This window comes from Centroberyx gerrardi, chromosome 1 (genome assembly GCF_048128805.1).
Source record: "Centroberyx gerrardi isolate f3 chromosome 1, fCenGer3.hap1.cur.20231027, whole genome shotgun sequence".
NCBI lineage: Eukaryota > Metazoa > Chordata > Actinopteri > Beryciformes > Berycidae > Centroberyx > Centroberyx gerrardi.
Genome location: NC_135997.1, coordinates 5811338 through 5828999, shown reverse-complemented (window position 1 = coordinate 5828999; position 17662 = coordinate 5811338). Strand labels below are relative to the sequence as shown.

Here is a 17662-nt window from a genome sequence, read left to right as displayed (position 1 = left end):
CTTTATTGCATAACAGCAAAACGATCATCTTACCCTTTCTGTTATTGACAAATGAAACTCATAAAGTGCGAATGCATTAGCCTGTCTTCTGTGTTTTTGATTTCATGTCAGATTTGGAAGCCCGCACAGGCCAGCCTAATTGATCAACCCATCAGGCAAACATTGGTCATAATTGTTCCTAAAGGTTCGCCAGTGCGAAGCTGATTTGGGAGAATCTGTTTTTTTCTTAGATATCTTCATTCTAAGTAGCCATGAGGGGAAATGAAACATTTTAACCCGCCAATTTGTGAACTGTGTGCGTGCATGTGTATGTGTGTGTGTGTGTGTGTGTGTGTGTTTGCTTGTGCGTGCGCGCGCGTGCTGACGCGTGCGTAAAACGTGTTTTAGGGTGACCACCTGCTGTTGGGCATACAGTATCTTTATAGGGCGTCTTCTTCTTTATAGAAATGAATCTATTTGTAATCACACATCAGTCTGAATGGATTTTGAGTTACTGTTTTTCCTGCTGATGTCTGTGCCGTTCCCCTTACTCGGGCTCTTGTCCAGCCCACAGAGCGACTCCGTCACCCCCTCCTCCATCTCCATATACTCCGCTTTATCGCCCAGCGAGGACCCAGAGGGCGAGCCTTTGAATTTCTTCAGAAAGTCCGGGAAATACGGGCAGCCCGGAGGCATGCTTTCCACCACCGGCGTCTGGTCTTCATTATCGGTCTCCCTGTGGTAGAAGTAGTTGAAGTTGGACACAATGACCGGCACCGGGAGGGCAATGGTTAACACGCCCGCAATCGCACAGAGGGAGCCCACTATCTTCCCACCGACAGTGATGGGCTTCATGTCTCCGTAGCCCACCGTGGTCATGGTCACCACGGCCCACCAGAACGCGTCGGGGATACTTGTGAACTGAGAGGTGGGCTCGTCCGCCTCCGCGAAGTACACCGCACTGGAGAACAAGATGACACCTATGACCAGGAAGAAAATGAGCAGGGCCAGTTCCCTCATGCTGGCCCGGAGGGTATGACCCAGGATCTGCAGCCCCTTGGAGTGCCTGGACAGTTTGAATATGCGAAACACCCTGACAAGGCGGATTATTCTCAGAATTGCAAAGCTCATCGCCTGCTGCCCGTTGCCTTGGTGCTGGGCCAGGTCCGTGCCGAGAGTTATGAAATAAGGCAAAATGGATACAATGTCTATTGAGTTCATAATGTTTTTAAAGAAAGCAGGTTTGCTCGGACTCGCAAAGAAGCGGACTATAATCTCAAACGAAAACCAAATGATGCAAACCGTCTCCACGATGAAAAACGGGTCGTTGAAAGGAGTAAATCCGTGGTCAGGTTGGGTCGAGTTGTGTCGTGGCTGTAGGTACTCTTTATCATCCCTGAACTCTGGCAGCGTCTCCAAGCAGAAAATGACGATGGAAATCACTATAACCAACACGGACACGACTGCTATTCCTCTCGCAGGGCTGGAGCTCTCCGGATACTCAAAAAGTAGCCAAATTTGGCGTTTGAACTCGTCCTCCGGCAGAGGTTTTTCCTCCTCTTTGACAAAACCCTCATCCTCCCTAAACTTCAGTATCGCCTCCTCCCCGAGTTCATAAAACTTCACCTCCTCGGAGAAGATGTCAAAAGGGACGTTGACTGGTCTTTTCAAGCGCCCCCCTGACTGGTAATAATAAAGAATGGCGTCGAAACTCGGTCGGTTCCTGTCAAAGAAGTATTCGTTCCTCAGCGGGTCAAAGTACCTGATTCGTTTGTCGGGGTCTCCCAGGAGAGTGTCCGGGAACTGAGTCAGCGTCTTCAGCTGAGTCTCAAACTTCAGACCCGACACGTTGATGACAACTCTCTCGCAGCACCCGTACTCACTGTAAACATTTTCGTATCCAGACTGGGGACGCCTGTCAGTGAGCGAGACGGTCTCCTCTTCATCATCCATGTTACAGAGAAAACTCGACCTCTTGCTGCCCCGGTCCTCCTCCTCCTCCTCCTCGGCGCCCTCGGCCTCTTCCTCCTCTATCATAATGTCTTCCTCGGAACCGAGCAGCGCCAACTCGGAGTGGCGCAGATCCCCGCCGAGAGTCGTCCGGCTCCGTCTCCACCGTCCGACGCCGCGCTGCTTTTTCCGCTCTCTGAGAACTCTCTGCTGCTGCTCGGGCTCGTGCTGGTGCTGTGGCGGCTGCGAGGAGGAGGGGCGCGAGGCGGTACCGCCGCTGCTGTTGTTGGCGTTGGATGAGGAGGAGGCGGCGCGAGGCTGATGCTGGTGGTTGTTAAGGAGATGAGCGCTCGAGGAGGAGGAGGAGGAGGTGGCGGACCCCCCCACACCTCCTCCCTCCCCACCGGTTCCACCTTCAGTAGCCGCGGCGGCCGCCGCTCGCGACTGGGCAACCTGGCGCTCCCTCTCGCGCTCCCTCTCCCGTGCGCGAGCTTGGGCATATCCGTAAGGCAGGTGACTGTTGCACCCGCCGTCCGCACCTACCATAGCAAACTCCATTTTAAATGAGAGAGTGATTCGGTCCTTGAACGTTACAGTAATCCCTTCAGGGCGATGTGGATGCAGGCCAGAGGATAAAGTTGCGGCTCGAGGCGCACAGAGAGGCTATGAGACATCAACCAGTTTGACCAATCAGCTGTTAATGCGAGGCCAAAAATGTCAGAATGACTAGTATACCTCAGGAAGGTCCATGCTGAGTGTAGTCCATGCTATTACTTACATGATAGGAGATATTGATTACCTTCCTGTTTAGGTACAGGCCTCCAATATTTTATGACATCATTACCATAACCAAAACTGTAAGGGCCGGTGGCATATCACGCAGACCCTCTGTGTGTCAAACTTGCAGCGTCCGTTATTTGCTGAGCATTATAAATCACCAAGTCAATAAGCTACACCAAAACAAGCTCTCCCATGCAGCGTCCCCCGTGCCCATCAGGTGGTTAATGTCTCCACTACCACAGCTTGCACCCAAATGCGTTTTTTGATTCTCCGTGGTCACTCCTGGTTGCCATTTTATGTGATGAGAAAACTGGATCTTTGATCTTATTATGTAGCTCCGGTGAATCTGAATGACTTTTATTCCTCTGACGTTCTCGGCAACTGAGAGAAGAGAGAAGACAAGAGAGAAAACAGCAGTTCGGTTAGACATAAATGATGTATTCATATTGATGTCCGTTGTTTTGGCGACGGCATAGTCCACTTAGGATACTACGCATCTATTGGATTATGAGTAAACGCGGTAAAACATTATTATTATTATTTGTATTATTATCATTATTAGTATTATTATTATTTGTATTATTCAGTGAACATCAAGGCATTCGGAGATGACTGCATGGAAGACAATTATGTTTAGGACAGACATTACGCACGAAATTCTCTCCGCTCATTAAGATAACCACCCTTCATGCTGGCATTTTTACTTACATCTGAAAGGGGGGGAGGGGGGGGGGGGGGCAGCCGATATCGTCTCAGCCCCCTACAGAAAAACGTGCTGGAGGTAGGTGAGGATGCAATTCTTTGCTCTGCCCAAATTCCCGTCTTGTTTTTGGGGGAATGTTACAATCCCTCGTCGTAACCAACCAGCGACCATATCATCAACTATACATCCGTGCTCTGACGCACTCTGAGAGGACACTTTTGGCTGCGCCTCGACGTCTTGTCTTGTCTCAATTCAACAGGATCTATCGCCACTTCAGCCCCCCTTTCTGCTGCATCGATCCTGGTGCTGGCAGCGATAATGCCCCCACCTCCCCAAAAAAAAGAAAAAAAGAAAAAAAAAAGAAAAAGCAGGTGTGCATGCAGCGAGTTGGCATCAACAGCTCCGCCCGGTCACACTCGAAAGATGCGAGGATGGCTAAAAGTTTGGCTTGACGTTAAGGGGAAAAAGCCCCCATGGTTAAGTGTGAGCATCACACATCTGTCTGTCTGCCGCTGCCCCTACCTACACTCCTGTATTTCTCCCATTGTGTGTGTGATGATGGAGAGCCTCGGTGAGACTAAAGTCGTTCATGTACCGCAGCGCAGGCGGTGCTCGGTCCTCCCCCAGTGGATACAGCCGGTCACTACGCACCGTGCTGCAGTCTCACACTGGAGCCTCTGCCCTTCATCAGCCCTGCTGGGGTGGTACCTAAAAAATAATAATAATAATAATGCATTACTCTTTACTCGTTACTAATTACAAAAGTAGCGTCATTACCTTGCTTGTTATTCACTGGGAGCGGTGATTCTTTACTCTGCTGGTTCTATTACTTTTCAGTTTTGCCCCCCAAACTGGCAGATTTCGTCCTGACTTACCTTCACAAATAAGGATAATTAATTCAGTTGTCTCCCCTGTGAAGGTTGTTGTCATCAGTTAAATCAAAGTAGGCAACTGGGAATACTTCAAACCCAGAAGAAGTCAACTTTTCTGACGTTTCTCTCCTAAGGTAGCTGGACGCTAACACTACTCATTTAATTACTTTTCTGTTACGCCCTCAAAATTGTCCCTCCCTTCCCTTCAAAAATCAGGATAACTGGGTTATCTCCCCAGTGAACGATCAAGGAAACCAAACAGCATTAATGTCCAATGTCCTTGTCGTCTTTTGCTCAATGAAATAAAACTAGGTGGGGAAAGTTAAACCCAGAGGAAGTTAATTTTTCTGCCATTTCCCCTTTTAATCTAGCTGGGAGAAGGATGACTAATCCTGAAGAAAACAAACCAGGGTGGGGGGAGAATGACTCATTTTCTGATTGGTTACTATCTTATCATTGAGATTGAAACTGTAGTTGAATTCGTTACTCTATTTGTTACTGGGAAATGTAATAAAATCATTGCTGAATTACATTAACACTGGTGGTAACCTGTTAGTAACATAGGTTCGATGCAGGAGCGTAGCTATAATGGAAAGGATCCTGTGCACATAAAGTGACTCTGGGCCCCCCTTCACTTTCCTTTCCTCCCCACACCACCATTACTGCTACGATAAACATCTATGTCTACCCATCCACAACTCAAACAGGCGTTACCCTGATATCCCTCAGCGGTTGCCATCATCATACTTTCACCAGTAGTCCCATAGGAAGGACAGTTTTGTTTTAGTTTGCACAGGAAAAACCTAGACAAATTTTATTCCTGCTTGTTCCAGTTTGTCTCTGATAACACGACAGTTGCTGTGTCATATTTTTGAGAAAGTGTAATTTGTTTACAGTTTTGTAGGTTTCAACCAAACCCTGCTCCAAAACCAGAGCAGTATGAAATTAAAGTATAAAATATTCACACACTTATTCACACACAAATAGACATTTTAGTCCCTCCCTCCCTGGTAATCAGCACCCCTATTCCCCCAACCACAGGATCGATCCCAGCAGCAGCAGCAGCCATGTTTCCTGCTGAAGTGCCTTTGAGCAAGAAACTGAACCCCCTGCCGACTCACTCAGTGTAAGTCGCTCAGGATGAGTGTCAGCTAAATGACTAAATGACTAAAATCTAAATGTAATGTCATTATATTTCCCTGTAGCGAGTAGTGTAATGAATTATACATGCTACTTCAATTTCAGAATTGTGCAGCCCCGAAAAATAACACGTTACTTTCATCACCCTCTGTAAATATGAGATTTGAGTTGAATTATTCAAAAACTATATCTCACCCCCCATCTCCTGCTTCATTTTCCTCATAATTACTCATTGTCCTCTCACAGTATTACTTTCTCTGGGTTGCAGTGATCCCAATACTTTGGTTTCATTGAGCAACAGGATGAGCATTGGACATTAATGTTGTTTGGATGCAATCAGCAATTTGGGGGGTGAATAGTGTAACAAATTACTGCCTTCAGGGAGTAATAAGTAGAGCAATATTACCTTTGAAAAAGTAATAAGTAATTAGTAATGCATTACTTTTTTAGGTAACAAGTATTGAGTACCACAGACATACTATAAGTCCTTACTGGAATAATCTAGTTCTTTTTCATTAGGTTAGGGTGTATAGTACCCAAACCAAACCCACAATTCCCTCTATTCCATGTTTTTGTGGTAAGAATAATACTTAATAAATGCTAGCTTCTTTTTACCTTTTATCTTCGAGGGGCATTAAATCATTTATCAGTGACCAAGGAATTGCAACAGCATCGACAGCTCTCTGGCACAGCTTTGGCCTGTAATTGACAAAAATAATAAAGTCACATTTTCACAATATAGACGAGTAAGCTAGCTAATCAGAGCAGAGATCCAACAGAAATGTCTAGTGAAGAGGTAATGTATTACAATACAAAATACTATAATAATAATACTGCTTTATCAATGTGTTGCAATGCCAGTCGCTCGCTCCTACCACTGTTCCCCATCTTTGAGAAGTTGAAAATGCAAGGAGGTGGGGCAGAGAGTTTGTTCCGAAACAGAGCAAGGACCGGAAAGTCTCAGCACCTGGCCAAGTAATCATTGAGTCACTGGTATTGATCAACAACCCTATCAAACCCTGCAGATATGCTCATTTTGTGCTATGGGGCAGTAAAAATCTCACTCATTGCACCTTTAACCTATGTTTTAATTTGATCATGCTGATAATAGTGCAATTCTGTAGGTTAACAAACCTGGTAGTGTGATACACAGCAATCAGGAGCCAAATAATTTAATTAGGAGATACAGAGTCAGGTATTCCAGAGTCTGAATATTCCTATAGGGACTTGTGTGTCTGTGCTACTCAGTAGTGAGTTTATCGACCTAATCGTACCTGAGGATATTCTTTATCTCCAGTGGTATCACTATGATTTTCCTGTAGGGACTTAGGTTTCTGCAGTGGTATTTGTGTAGAATCCTTCCAAAATGTTTTATACGATCACGATGGTTCTTTTTCATAAGAGGAAATCTGATAAAATATGTAAAATCCAATCCAGATGCTTATGCTTGTGAAATAATCAATATTGCTGACAATGCAAATATCACTCACTGATGCTTTAAAGAGCTGGACTTCAGTCGTCCTCTCTCTCTCTCTCTCTCTCTCTCTCTCTCTCTCTCTCTCTCTCTCTCTCTCTCTCTCTCTCTCTCTCCCTCGCTCTGTACTTCAGATAGTACCCAAGACATTCGATCAGCAATTTTCGAGTCTCCACAATATATAGGCTACCTCCCACCCACCACACACACACACACACACACACACACACACACACACGCACACACACACACACACACACACACACACACACACACGCACACACACACACACACACACACACACACTCACCCCTTGCACTTTATGTAGCAACCACCTCTGTCAGCACCAGGGGGAGTTGTGAGGTCAGTAATAATAAGGGGTGATAGAGTGAACAAAGGAGAGAAGCTGCACTTGCAGCGGTCACAGGAGTTAAGATGCTCTCTGAGCCGCTGCCAGAGCTGCAGAACAGGTGCATCTGTTGACTAAATCCTTCTGGATCTTATAGGATCACACACACACAGCAAACTAATCCAGTTTACTAAACTCTATTGATTTGCCACAAAAGCCAAATAAAAAAAAACATTTGGTATTTTTCAGTTTTAAGTTGTAGTCATGTCAAAAAAGTCCATCTTAACATGTCATTTAGTCTCATATTCATAGTCTTCAAATGTTTTTTTTTTTCTTAAAATGAGAGAAGAATTCTGCCAATGAGGTGAGATAAATCCACTTGTTTCCTATGCAGTCTCACTAGTTTCAGGAATTTTCTAGAAATGAGTGTCAATATCTTGAAACAAGTCAGAATAAGGCACTACTATCAAGAAAATGACACTTGATTCTACAAAATTCTTGAAACAAGTTGATTTGCATTGGAAACAAGAGAAATTGTCTAACCCCACTGGCAGATTTTTTTCACTTATTTTAAGAAACTTTTTAGGACTCAATAACAGACTAAATGACTTGTTAAGATGGAGACTTTTTGCAGTGTATAAACACCATCAATTGCAAGCTACTGTACACTATGCCTAAAAATGTGTTTCTATTTACAACTAACCCTATTGTTCCTCTTCACGGCCCGGCAATGAGTTTTTCAAACCAGGAAAAGACAGACCCTGCCTTCATGTGCTGTCGGATATATCGTAAAAACATTTCCTACTAAATTTCACACGAACAGCAGTCAAAATTGGCTGATGAAGCTGGAAATACAGAGAAAATGTTGCTACCCAGAGTTTCTGAGTTATGATGCAATGATGACTTTTGACTTTCTCAGCATGGTGGGAAAATCAAGTTGTGTGTCAGTCAGCAGTAAGAAAACACTTATACTCCACATATAAGTGTTTAAGAAAACACTTATACTCCACATATAAGTGTTTAAGAAAACACTTATACTCCACATATAAGTGTTTTCTGTCCTCATTCTTTGCGAAGAAACTGGTAGAATTGTTGTAAGTGCTTTTTAAAAGCAAGAAGCGGCCAAATCCACATCATTCTTTTCAGGATATCCGTGTTTGTGAATAGTTTGTCTTCCGTATTTGATTTTCCGACTTTAATAGCATGTGAATGCGGTCTTGTTTAGCAGCTAAATTTGAAGTCTCAGATGTCAGACTTTCCCACCAGCACACGAATGCTTCATTATTAGATACATACAAGGAGTCCTGTGCTGATGTTGAAGGGGAATATCATCATTTTAAGGATGCATGCTTTTCCAGCTTATGACAGTTCAATAGATAGATAGATAGATAGATAGATAGATAGACAGTTAGATATAGATAGATAGATAGATAGATAGATAGATGATCCTTTTTGTCCTCAAGGATAATTTGTTTTCCAACTCTGTACACAACACACTTAAGACTCCCCAGCAGTCAAAACACACACACACACACACACACATGCACACACACAGAAACACCACCTACTTCCACACTCAGCCTTCACCCTGCAACATCCAACACAGCCTCCAAATGAAAGTCTTGTCCACGGTCGCGCTGTGGAGGCGTGTGCTGAGACCAGATGGGAGGAGGGTGAAAACACGGGCTGAGGGGGCGTTCAGGGTCTGGTGCTGGGGTGAGCGTTCCGTGTGTGACAGAGTGATTTGGAGGAGTTTGTTTCTGGACGGACGCGCAGCAGATGGAGCAGTCGAGGAGGACGGGCTGTGTGGGGGGGGGAGCAAGGTGTGACCGAGTGGGCCCGGGTTTGTGGACACTGTCGATCCCGTTATGGCAGTGTTTACGGCGTGTTGATAAAAACTGGGAGAACACTCCTCCAAAGCTAAAAACCAATGACTCAAATCTGTGATGTCAGCAAGATGTGCTGCTCGGAGCCGGTTTATTTGTGGCTTCATATATAAAGCTCGTTGGAGTTTTTACACCCAAAGGAGCTGTTTTTTATATAGTAGTGCTAAGAGTTATGAGCCAGAAAATCATCCTGGGCCCTGAAACCATCACCTTTTCCATCATTTCCAAATTGATTCCCACTGGACATGAATGTGACATTACAGATTAGTGGCCAGGACAGGCTGCTCTCTCTTGTTTTGGCTATAAAAGAGAGCAGTGAAATGTGATATGGCTCGAGGAAAATATATTTTTATTCTGAAACTAAAGCTGATGATGGTACAGTTTCACCTTTCCAGCTCACTATACAGGTTGAGCGTAAATAAGACGTTTATGTAATTAAGTAACATATCAATGCACTGCATGCACCGATGTACTGGTTTCAGCTTCACACCTAATTAATCAATTTTCAGTGCAGATGCGCTCATTTTAAGAGGAATTACCAGCTGTTATGCCGGCTCCTCAGAAAATGACTAATGATGCATTCTACTCTGAGTAAAAGATTAATCAACTATCGCTGCTGTTCATTAAGGGCAAAATACATGCTAACAATGATGAATTTCAGCGGCGAGTTCCATAGAGGAAGTAGCACCTTAGAGGACGAGGATGACACACCATAAAAAACCTTTTGCGGGCTTGCGAGGCAGGTATGGCAGTCCAGCAGGATGCCAGGGAATCTGCGTCCCCGGTGGCTGCAAGGGCAGACGGAGCAGCAGTTAGATGAACCATGGCTGCCGCCCAAGTAGTTATATTGTACTGTCACTGCAGACTGTCCAGCTTGTGCTGCAGTGCTAACTTTACTGAATGCAGCAGATTAGAGAGTAGTTGCAGCTCCAAAACAGACACCGACTGGTTCGAGTCTCGGGCCGCTTCAGCTGCTCTGAACAAAAGGGATGCGGGTGAAAACTTAGCTGTTCTCTCCATCCATTGTCAGAAGAAAGATTTATAAATATTTGTAAATTTCCAGTTTATATGGAACCAGAGTGCATGCGAGCTTCTTGTGGAAGTTGATATATCAGTTTTCAGATCATGCACAGGAAACAATTGGGGATGTTTGCCCAAAATAAAAGGCTGATGTTTGAAGGTTACATATTCTTGGGCCGTCCTCTCGATCCTTAACTCAGGCAAACTCATTTCAGCTTATCTACCGACGCTCCCTAACATCTCGCTCTGTCAACACCATTCAATCATGTCTCTATCAGGTTTATTCCATAGGTAGGGCAATGGAAAGTGACAAAAATACAAAAAGTCACTAAGCTTCTTTGTCACATTACTATCAACTGAGCAAAAGGCTTAGTCAAAAAGTCATAGTGCATTTCAAGAGATCACCTTAAATAAAAAGAATTTGCAGTCAGTGGCTTTATTATGTCGATGTTTTAGTTTCACAAATGATCTGTATTCATTATTAAACTGCAAACATTCACAAGGATGTGTGATGCACTGAAAAAACTCAAATTAATTACAGGTAATATGAGTTTTCCATCTCTTACTGTGGGGGCAGATGTTTTTCTTGTGGTCCATCTAAGCCTTTCACTCATTTTCTACAGTAGATTTTTAAAGATATGGACTCGCTCCTCCTCATGTGTAGGAGGAGAGACCTTGAGCCACAGGCCTTCCCTAATCTGTTGGGGGAAAGAGACGGGTATTTGCATTTACAGCTAAACAGGTAAGAAAAACAGCACCATGCCAAGGCTAGAGGGATTAAAAGGATTTATGTCCAGCCCTATTTAAGTTACAGTGAGGACAGTCGTTTCAGTGCAGATGTTTAGAGAGCGACAGAAGAAACAAGACTCGCAACTGAAGTCCAAAGAGCTCTACAGGTGCGTTTTATGTTATATTTTGCTATGCATGCACTTTGATGTAGATGACATGAAAACTGGCCATGTTTTTATGATGCAATTCTAAAGTTTCAATTGCATAGTGAGATTATATGAAAAATGTATAAAAGTATGAAATAGATTTGAACTTGGAACAGGCGGACTTTACTCTTCAGCTGCAGCAATACCTGTGATGGATGTAATTCCCTCATAATTGTTTTGTTGCATTAATAATATCAACGTGTATCTACTGTGTATGTATTTTACACGTACAAGCTTAAAAAATACACAAAGAATGGCTCCTTTAATGCTTTGACACACAATTTGGAATTGGTTCAAAATAATTAAAATGAAATAATTGTTTAAATATGTGCCAATTCTTCCATCACATATCTTGACAACTTGGTAGAAATGTGAGGATGAAAGTCTGTGTCGGAGAGTTTAATTTTGGCAGTTTGAGGAAAAGCTGAGCTGCTTATTATTATGATTATCAAAACAGTTACAAAACACTTTGCAAAGGATGGAAAAACACCACAAATCAACAGCAAAAGCAATAAAACAAGAATATAGAAACAAGGCAGAGTCATAAAAAACGAGGTCAAAAACAAATAATAAAAGGTCTTTACATAAAAGCAAGTCTATATAAATGAGTTTCAAAAAGTGATTAAAAAGATGATAGTGTGAGACATTGATCAGTGATGATGGATCGTATGTAGGTGTTTTGTCTATGTAGGAACAGAAGTGTGTCAGGTGCAAAATTGAGGGGGAACAGTAGTCAAACTTAAATTCCTCCTATAGATCTACATTGATTTGTTGGATCCATAGTCATGTAAATTGAACCCTCCTTCGTCATGATATCTGATGTGAAGGCTGATCCCCCCTTGTGGCAGGCGTCTGTACTGCACCCGGCCGAGGATGCAGCTGGTTGTCATGGCAGCGATGCTGGCACTGGCGGGGGCGGGGCAGGGCTGCAGCTTCGGCTGCCGTCCAACTAACATCAGCATCACCGTGGAGAGCTGTGGCAGCAGCGAGTCCGTCTACACCACCATGTGTGCGGGCCAGTGCTTCCAGGAGGTAAAGGATGATGGGATGAAGTTCCTGATAACACGCTCTGACTGTCTAAAGTGACAGTCTGTAACTTATAAAGCTGCATTTGCTTGTAAGAATTAGGTCTATACATTTATTCTGAGTCAATATATGCATGAATATGTTTAGAACAACCATAGTACACGCTGTTTTAGTCCAATATGAATAGATTTGGTATTTAGAAATTGTTATTGACTGCATTTTACATCAGCTAAGGTTTAGGGAAATGGTTTTATGCAACCCAATGTAAACAATGTCAGAGCAATTCATTTCAGTTCAATTCAATTCAATTCAGTTCAACTTTATTTACAAACAACACTAAAAACAAGACTAGAATACACATATAACATAACAAAAACAGGACCGGACAGATTACCAGATTAACAGTTGCCCATTTGCATATTTGTGTTATTAAAGTGCAGAGTGCAGGAAGAGGTCAGCAGTCAAATGCATATTCCTGAAGTTATAATAGTTTACAATTGTCCAGTGTTAGAAACCTCCTGATTCTTATTCAAAAAATGTTATCTTCTTCTGGTACAAAGGTATTTTTCTTTCAGTTTGTTAAACTATGTGTGACTCTGCGTCTGACCACATAATGTCGTCTGTTGGTGTTAATGACAGGATCCGGTCTACATAGGCCATGATAACTGGCCCGAACAGAGGATCTGCAACGGCGACTGGTCCTATGAGGTGAAGCACATTACAGGCTGTCCGGTGCCGGTCAGCTATCCTGTGGCCAGGAACTGCATGTGCACCGCGTGTGAAACAGGAAACACTTACTGCGGGCGTTTTCCAGGAGACATACCGAGCTGCTGGTCCTATTAAAGAACACAATCACACAACCTGCACTTAATACCTTCCTGTCAGTGACACTTTATTGATTTGGTACTGAAATAAACAGTTGTCACTAAACAGTTTGGGTTTTTTCTCTTAACATATGTTAGTCAAGTTACTATAGCTTTGACATTTGTTGCTTTATCTTGTCTCTACTTCATAAAATCAATCATTATATGAAAGAGGCTACTGTTTTACACAAGAACACTGCTGTTTTTAATCAAAGAGCATTGCCTTCTACCCTAAGATCCCTCATGCAGGACCATCATTACAAACATGTTCTCACTTTATTTCAAATTCTAGTCAAGATCCCAAGGTTTCCAAAGATACCAAATATGTCAAGCTGAAGTACAGGGAAATGTGTATAAAATGATGCACAAGACATCTGGATTTTTCCATTTGATGTAATGGTGCAGCGTCTTGGGTTTGAATATTTCACTCAATATAAGGAGCTATAGCTTCAATGAAGCGTGGGAATGAGCAGATACAGAATATGTATACAACATTGTTTCACAGTATGGAAAGAGTAGTATTTTTTATAACTTTGAAGCTACTTAAGGGGAAACTCAGGGCGCAAGGGGTTAAAGTCGAGATGAAACGGCATTTCGAGAGTATCTAACTTCCGTATCGTGACGTATTTCCGAGTGAAACAGGAAAGACAGGCGGGACATAACGTTGGGAGGAATTTGATTTGAACGTTGAAAAGTGGGTGTGCTGTTGCTAGCTAGCTAAGTAATGAATCTTAGCCTCTTAGCTCTGTGCGCTAAAAGTTGAAGATTGATTGATGGGTGGATGTCATGATATTATTGGTTGAAATTAGTTACGGGCATGCTTAAGTAAGCACACGGCATATTTTGTTTTACAGGAAGAAAACATGATTGAATTTTGATATAAGAATACAATGAAATTGATTTTTAGTATTTTTTTTGGCATATATTGTTAAATAGGTGCACAGTATGACCGGGGATGTGATCTAAAAGGGTTAAAAAGGCATTTTTCATTTCATCTCGTCTTTAACATCTCTAACAATTTGTCAGCACAGCAGAAAAGTCAGTGCGAAAGAAACTGCCTGTACACGTAGTAGTGAGACAGCAGGATGGCCTTAAAGTGATAGAGGCTGACAGAGGGATTAAATGTCCCACCCACAGATCCCCCTTTTGTTTCCTGACCAAGGCAACTGACCCCAACAATTTAATAACCCTGTGATTCAAGTTTTCATCCTGAGAAAGGGATGTTGGAGCTGCTGAGCCTGGTCATCGTATAAAAACAGAGCCCAGTCTCATCTCTGCTCGACATCTAGCACTGAAAAGACCGGGCCTCTATCCCCTATACTCCACTGCAATGTATTAAGTGTAGCCCTGTTCAATATACTACATTTAAAAATGACTTGGTAGCAAATGTTTTCTCTCATCTGTACACTTAAAATGCCAGAATGTCGCACTATTCTCTGAGTTTGAGTATTCTCATGAAGTGTTAGAGTGAAAAACATGCACAATGCTATACAGAAAAAGTGATAGAAAATAATAAAAAGTGACATTGGGCATGTTTCTGTACTTCAGCCATTATGCAGTTGGCCTTACCTTGACCTACATGATGTTGTTGCCGCTTTTTACCTTTTTCTGCGCTGTCGATGAATGCCGAAGCCTGCGCAGAGTACATTCTGTTTTCTCACACACTGTATTACCTCCAGAGTCCATCATTTCCGAATATTGGCTGTTCTTCCCCTTCAGCAGTTTTCAGACATGGTGTATGATTGGCGATAAAGGCCTGTGATACACGCACCCTGTTTAGTTAATTTTACATCACGCTGCCTCAAGCAACAGAAACTGGAAATAGCCCATATAGTCTGTTTTGGCTTGAGGAAGACTTAGTGATTTACTTTGTATTAGCAGCCAACGGAAATATGAAATGTTGTCTACCCTGATACAAAAGTCAAACAAATCTCAAAGGTGGGGAGAAAATCAGTGTATGTTTCGGTCTGCAGGACTGCGTTGTTTTCATCCTAAACTGAGGCCTTTTTCTTCACGATTCTGGAAACCGGAATCCAAAATGCCACTATGGCAGAACTAATGGGCATCTTTGCAGAGAAATGAGAAGAATAATGGAGTAGCACCCCACCCTAATGTCCATTGCACACTGTCATTGTTTTTATAATATGGAAACAGCTTGTGTTGAGCCAAAAGGAGGAGCAGCGTCTCAGGCTGGCTGCAGACTGTTAGCATAACGTCTTATTAATCCAGAGAGGCAGACAAACCTGAGGCACCTGCTAATGACATTGAACACACTTCATTAATATCGCATGTTGCTAATTGCTGCCTACAATCTTGGCATTTGGGAAAACACCACGGCTTTACCCTAACGAGATCTTCTTCAGCGTGGGCGACACCTAATTCAGGTCAATGATATAATGTTTTGTTAGCGTTAGCGCTGTGGAGAGAAAAGCAGTCACTGTCACTGAGAAAAGCAGCAAACATCACGTCACATTATCATGTTATGGCTTATTTTAGCGATATATGTTCTGCTCTAGGGCACAACAGTAACGACCCTGGTAGGAGGGAGCGTGACTAGCTGTTTCCTTTTTTTTTTTTCAAGGCATTAACAATGAAATCTCTGGCTGTTTTCCAGAATGAATGCACATCTTTTATTGCCACGGGGAAATGAAGAAGCAGTCGCAAATGATGAAAAATTGATTTTGTTATTGTTTGCAAAACGGGCTATTAAAGCTAAAGTAGGGTGAAGAAATGGAAGAGGACAATGACATCACAAGGGCACATATGAGGGTGTTGTGACGGTATTTTATTTTTAGCAAGCGGTGAAAAAAAAAAAGAACATGTCTCTCTCCTGTTTGACAATGACTCCTTTGTTTTTTCTCTGAATATACTGTCCTACAGAGAAGAATTGGGAAAAGACTATATCAACAAGGTCAGACTCAGAAAGGTCAATACAGAGGAAGTTTATGTGTAAAAAACAAGAGAGACTGCCCACTTCAGGGAGGAATCTCACAGCATGCGTTGTTGTACATTTGCTGTTTACACTTGAGGCATTTTAGCTGACGCCCTTATCCAGAGTGAATTACAATGAGTGCAACAGTAGAATAATAGATTATCGATATTACAATACAGAGTGCAAAGGTCAGAGCCGTAGTGACCTAACAATAGATGTAACAACACATTCCTGTACCGCAGGAATGATTGAATGCAGTGATCGATGATAGAGAGTGACCGAATGGAATGATCGATGATAGAAAGTGATCGAATGGAGTGATTGATAATAGAAAGTGATCAAATGGAATGATCGATGATAGAAAGTGACCGAATGGAATGATCGATGATAGAAAAGAGCCTGGAAAGGAAAGAGCTGTGGGGAGATACACAAAGGACTTTTGTACACACAGAAAAATAAAGGTGCAAAGGATGGTGGGTGATGGCAAATCTGGAAAATAACCAAACCCCTCCATAGTATATATTTTGCAATTACAAATGAGGCTCTATAAGGGCAGGTAAACAAAAACACAATGCAGGTGTCTAAGCAAAGGAGTGCAGAAATGGTTCTTTAAAGAACTTTGGTCTGAAAGGTTCTTTGTAGAACCAGAAATGGTTCTTCTATGGCATCACTCCGAAGAATCATTTTCAGTACCTTTATTTAAGATGAGCATATTGGAGCAAGTTGAAGAGGGAGATATATGGGAGGGGGGACCTGAAGTATTTCTTGAACAGATAAATTGCAATAGAAAATAGGGAGTGACTCTGTTGTCTTGACTGGAGTGAGACGATCGTTCCGTTATTCGGGAGCCTGGTTGGAAAGGAGCTGAGGCCGGGTGGAGTGATGACCAGGCCCTGCAGGGAACGGAGACCTAAGTGGCTGCTGGTAGAACAGCACAGAGTACAAGTAGAGATGAACCGTGGCCCGGAGGTAATGGGGCTGCTGCTTCCTTAACAGCGTTGTATTCCAGCAGCAGGGTTTTGAATTAGATACAAGCAGCCGCAGGTAGCCAGAGGAGGGAGAGCAGGATGGATGACATGGGAGAAGATTGGAGACAAGCTGGGCTGCCACCAGTTCTCAATAGCTGTTTCCTCTCTGGAAACACTGGCAACTAAAAGGCATTCGGAGAGCGCAAACCTCCGGCAACGCTGAACAATTCTCCAACTTGCTGTTACACGCAAAGACATCATTCATATCACATAAATGTAAAGTGAAATTGATTTCTTGACCCTATAAACATACCCATAAGATTTGGAATCAAGTCTCTATCTCTGTTAGTTTCATAGTTATGGCTAAAAAATTATAAATGTGTAATGGTGGAAATCCCAGATCCAGATCACCATTGAAATCTAATTCTTTGCGCAAGAACTATCTGTTCACAAAATTTAACAGAATTTTGTTCATAAGTTTGTTCATGAGATATCCTGCTCACAGACAAACACAAAGTAACTTACAGCAAAAACATAACCTCTTTGTCAAAGGTAAAAATAAGTGTCTGGATTTATTTCCATTGCCAAAAAGGACTCAAAACAAACCCAAGGAGCTAAATGAGTTCCTTAACGTCCCCAGTAGTGAAAACATTTGATAAATATTTCAGTAAAAACATACTTTCTGGAGCAAGTTGATAATGCATTGGATCATGACAGCATATGTGTATACTGTAGGGCAGGGACGGAGTGGAAGATGCTGCACACATCTACTTTTCTTTCTACTA

The 17662-nt window shown here is 42.7% G+C and overlaps 2 protein-coding genes across 2 annotated transcripts; one reads left to right on the top strand and one right to left on the bottom strand.

Annotated features, from left to right (window-relative positions):
- Positions 1-462: 462 nt before the first annotated feature.
- On the bottom strand, positions 463-2487 carry kcna4 (potassium voltage-gated channel, shaker-related subfamily, member 4). Its single transcript, XM_071896167.1, has one exon. The coding sequence runs from the start codon at positions 2485-2487 to the stop codon at positions 463-465; it is 2025 nt and encodes a 674-aa protein (XP_071752268.1).
- Positions 2488-11003: 8516 nt separating this feature from the next.
- LOC139909191 (gonadotropin subunit beta-1-like) lies at positions 11004-12957 on the top strand. Its single transcript, XM_071896179.2, has 3 exons — positions 11004-11049; positions 11937-12120; positions 12754-12957. Exons 2-3 carry the CDS (start codon positions 11962-11964, stop codon positions 12955-12957), a joined length of 363 nt encoding a protein of 120 aa, XP_071752280.1. The 5' UTR covers positions 11004-11049; positions 11937-11961.
- The last annotated feature ends 4705 nt before the right edge of the window (positions 12958-17662 follow it).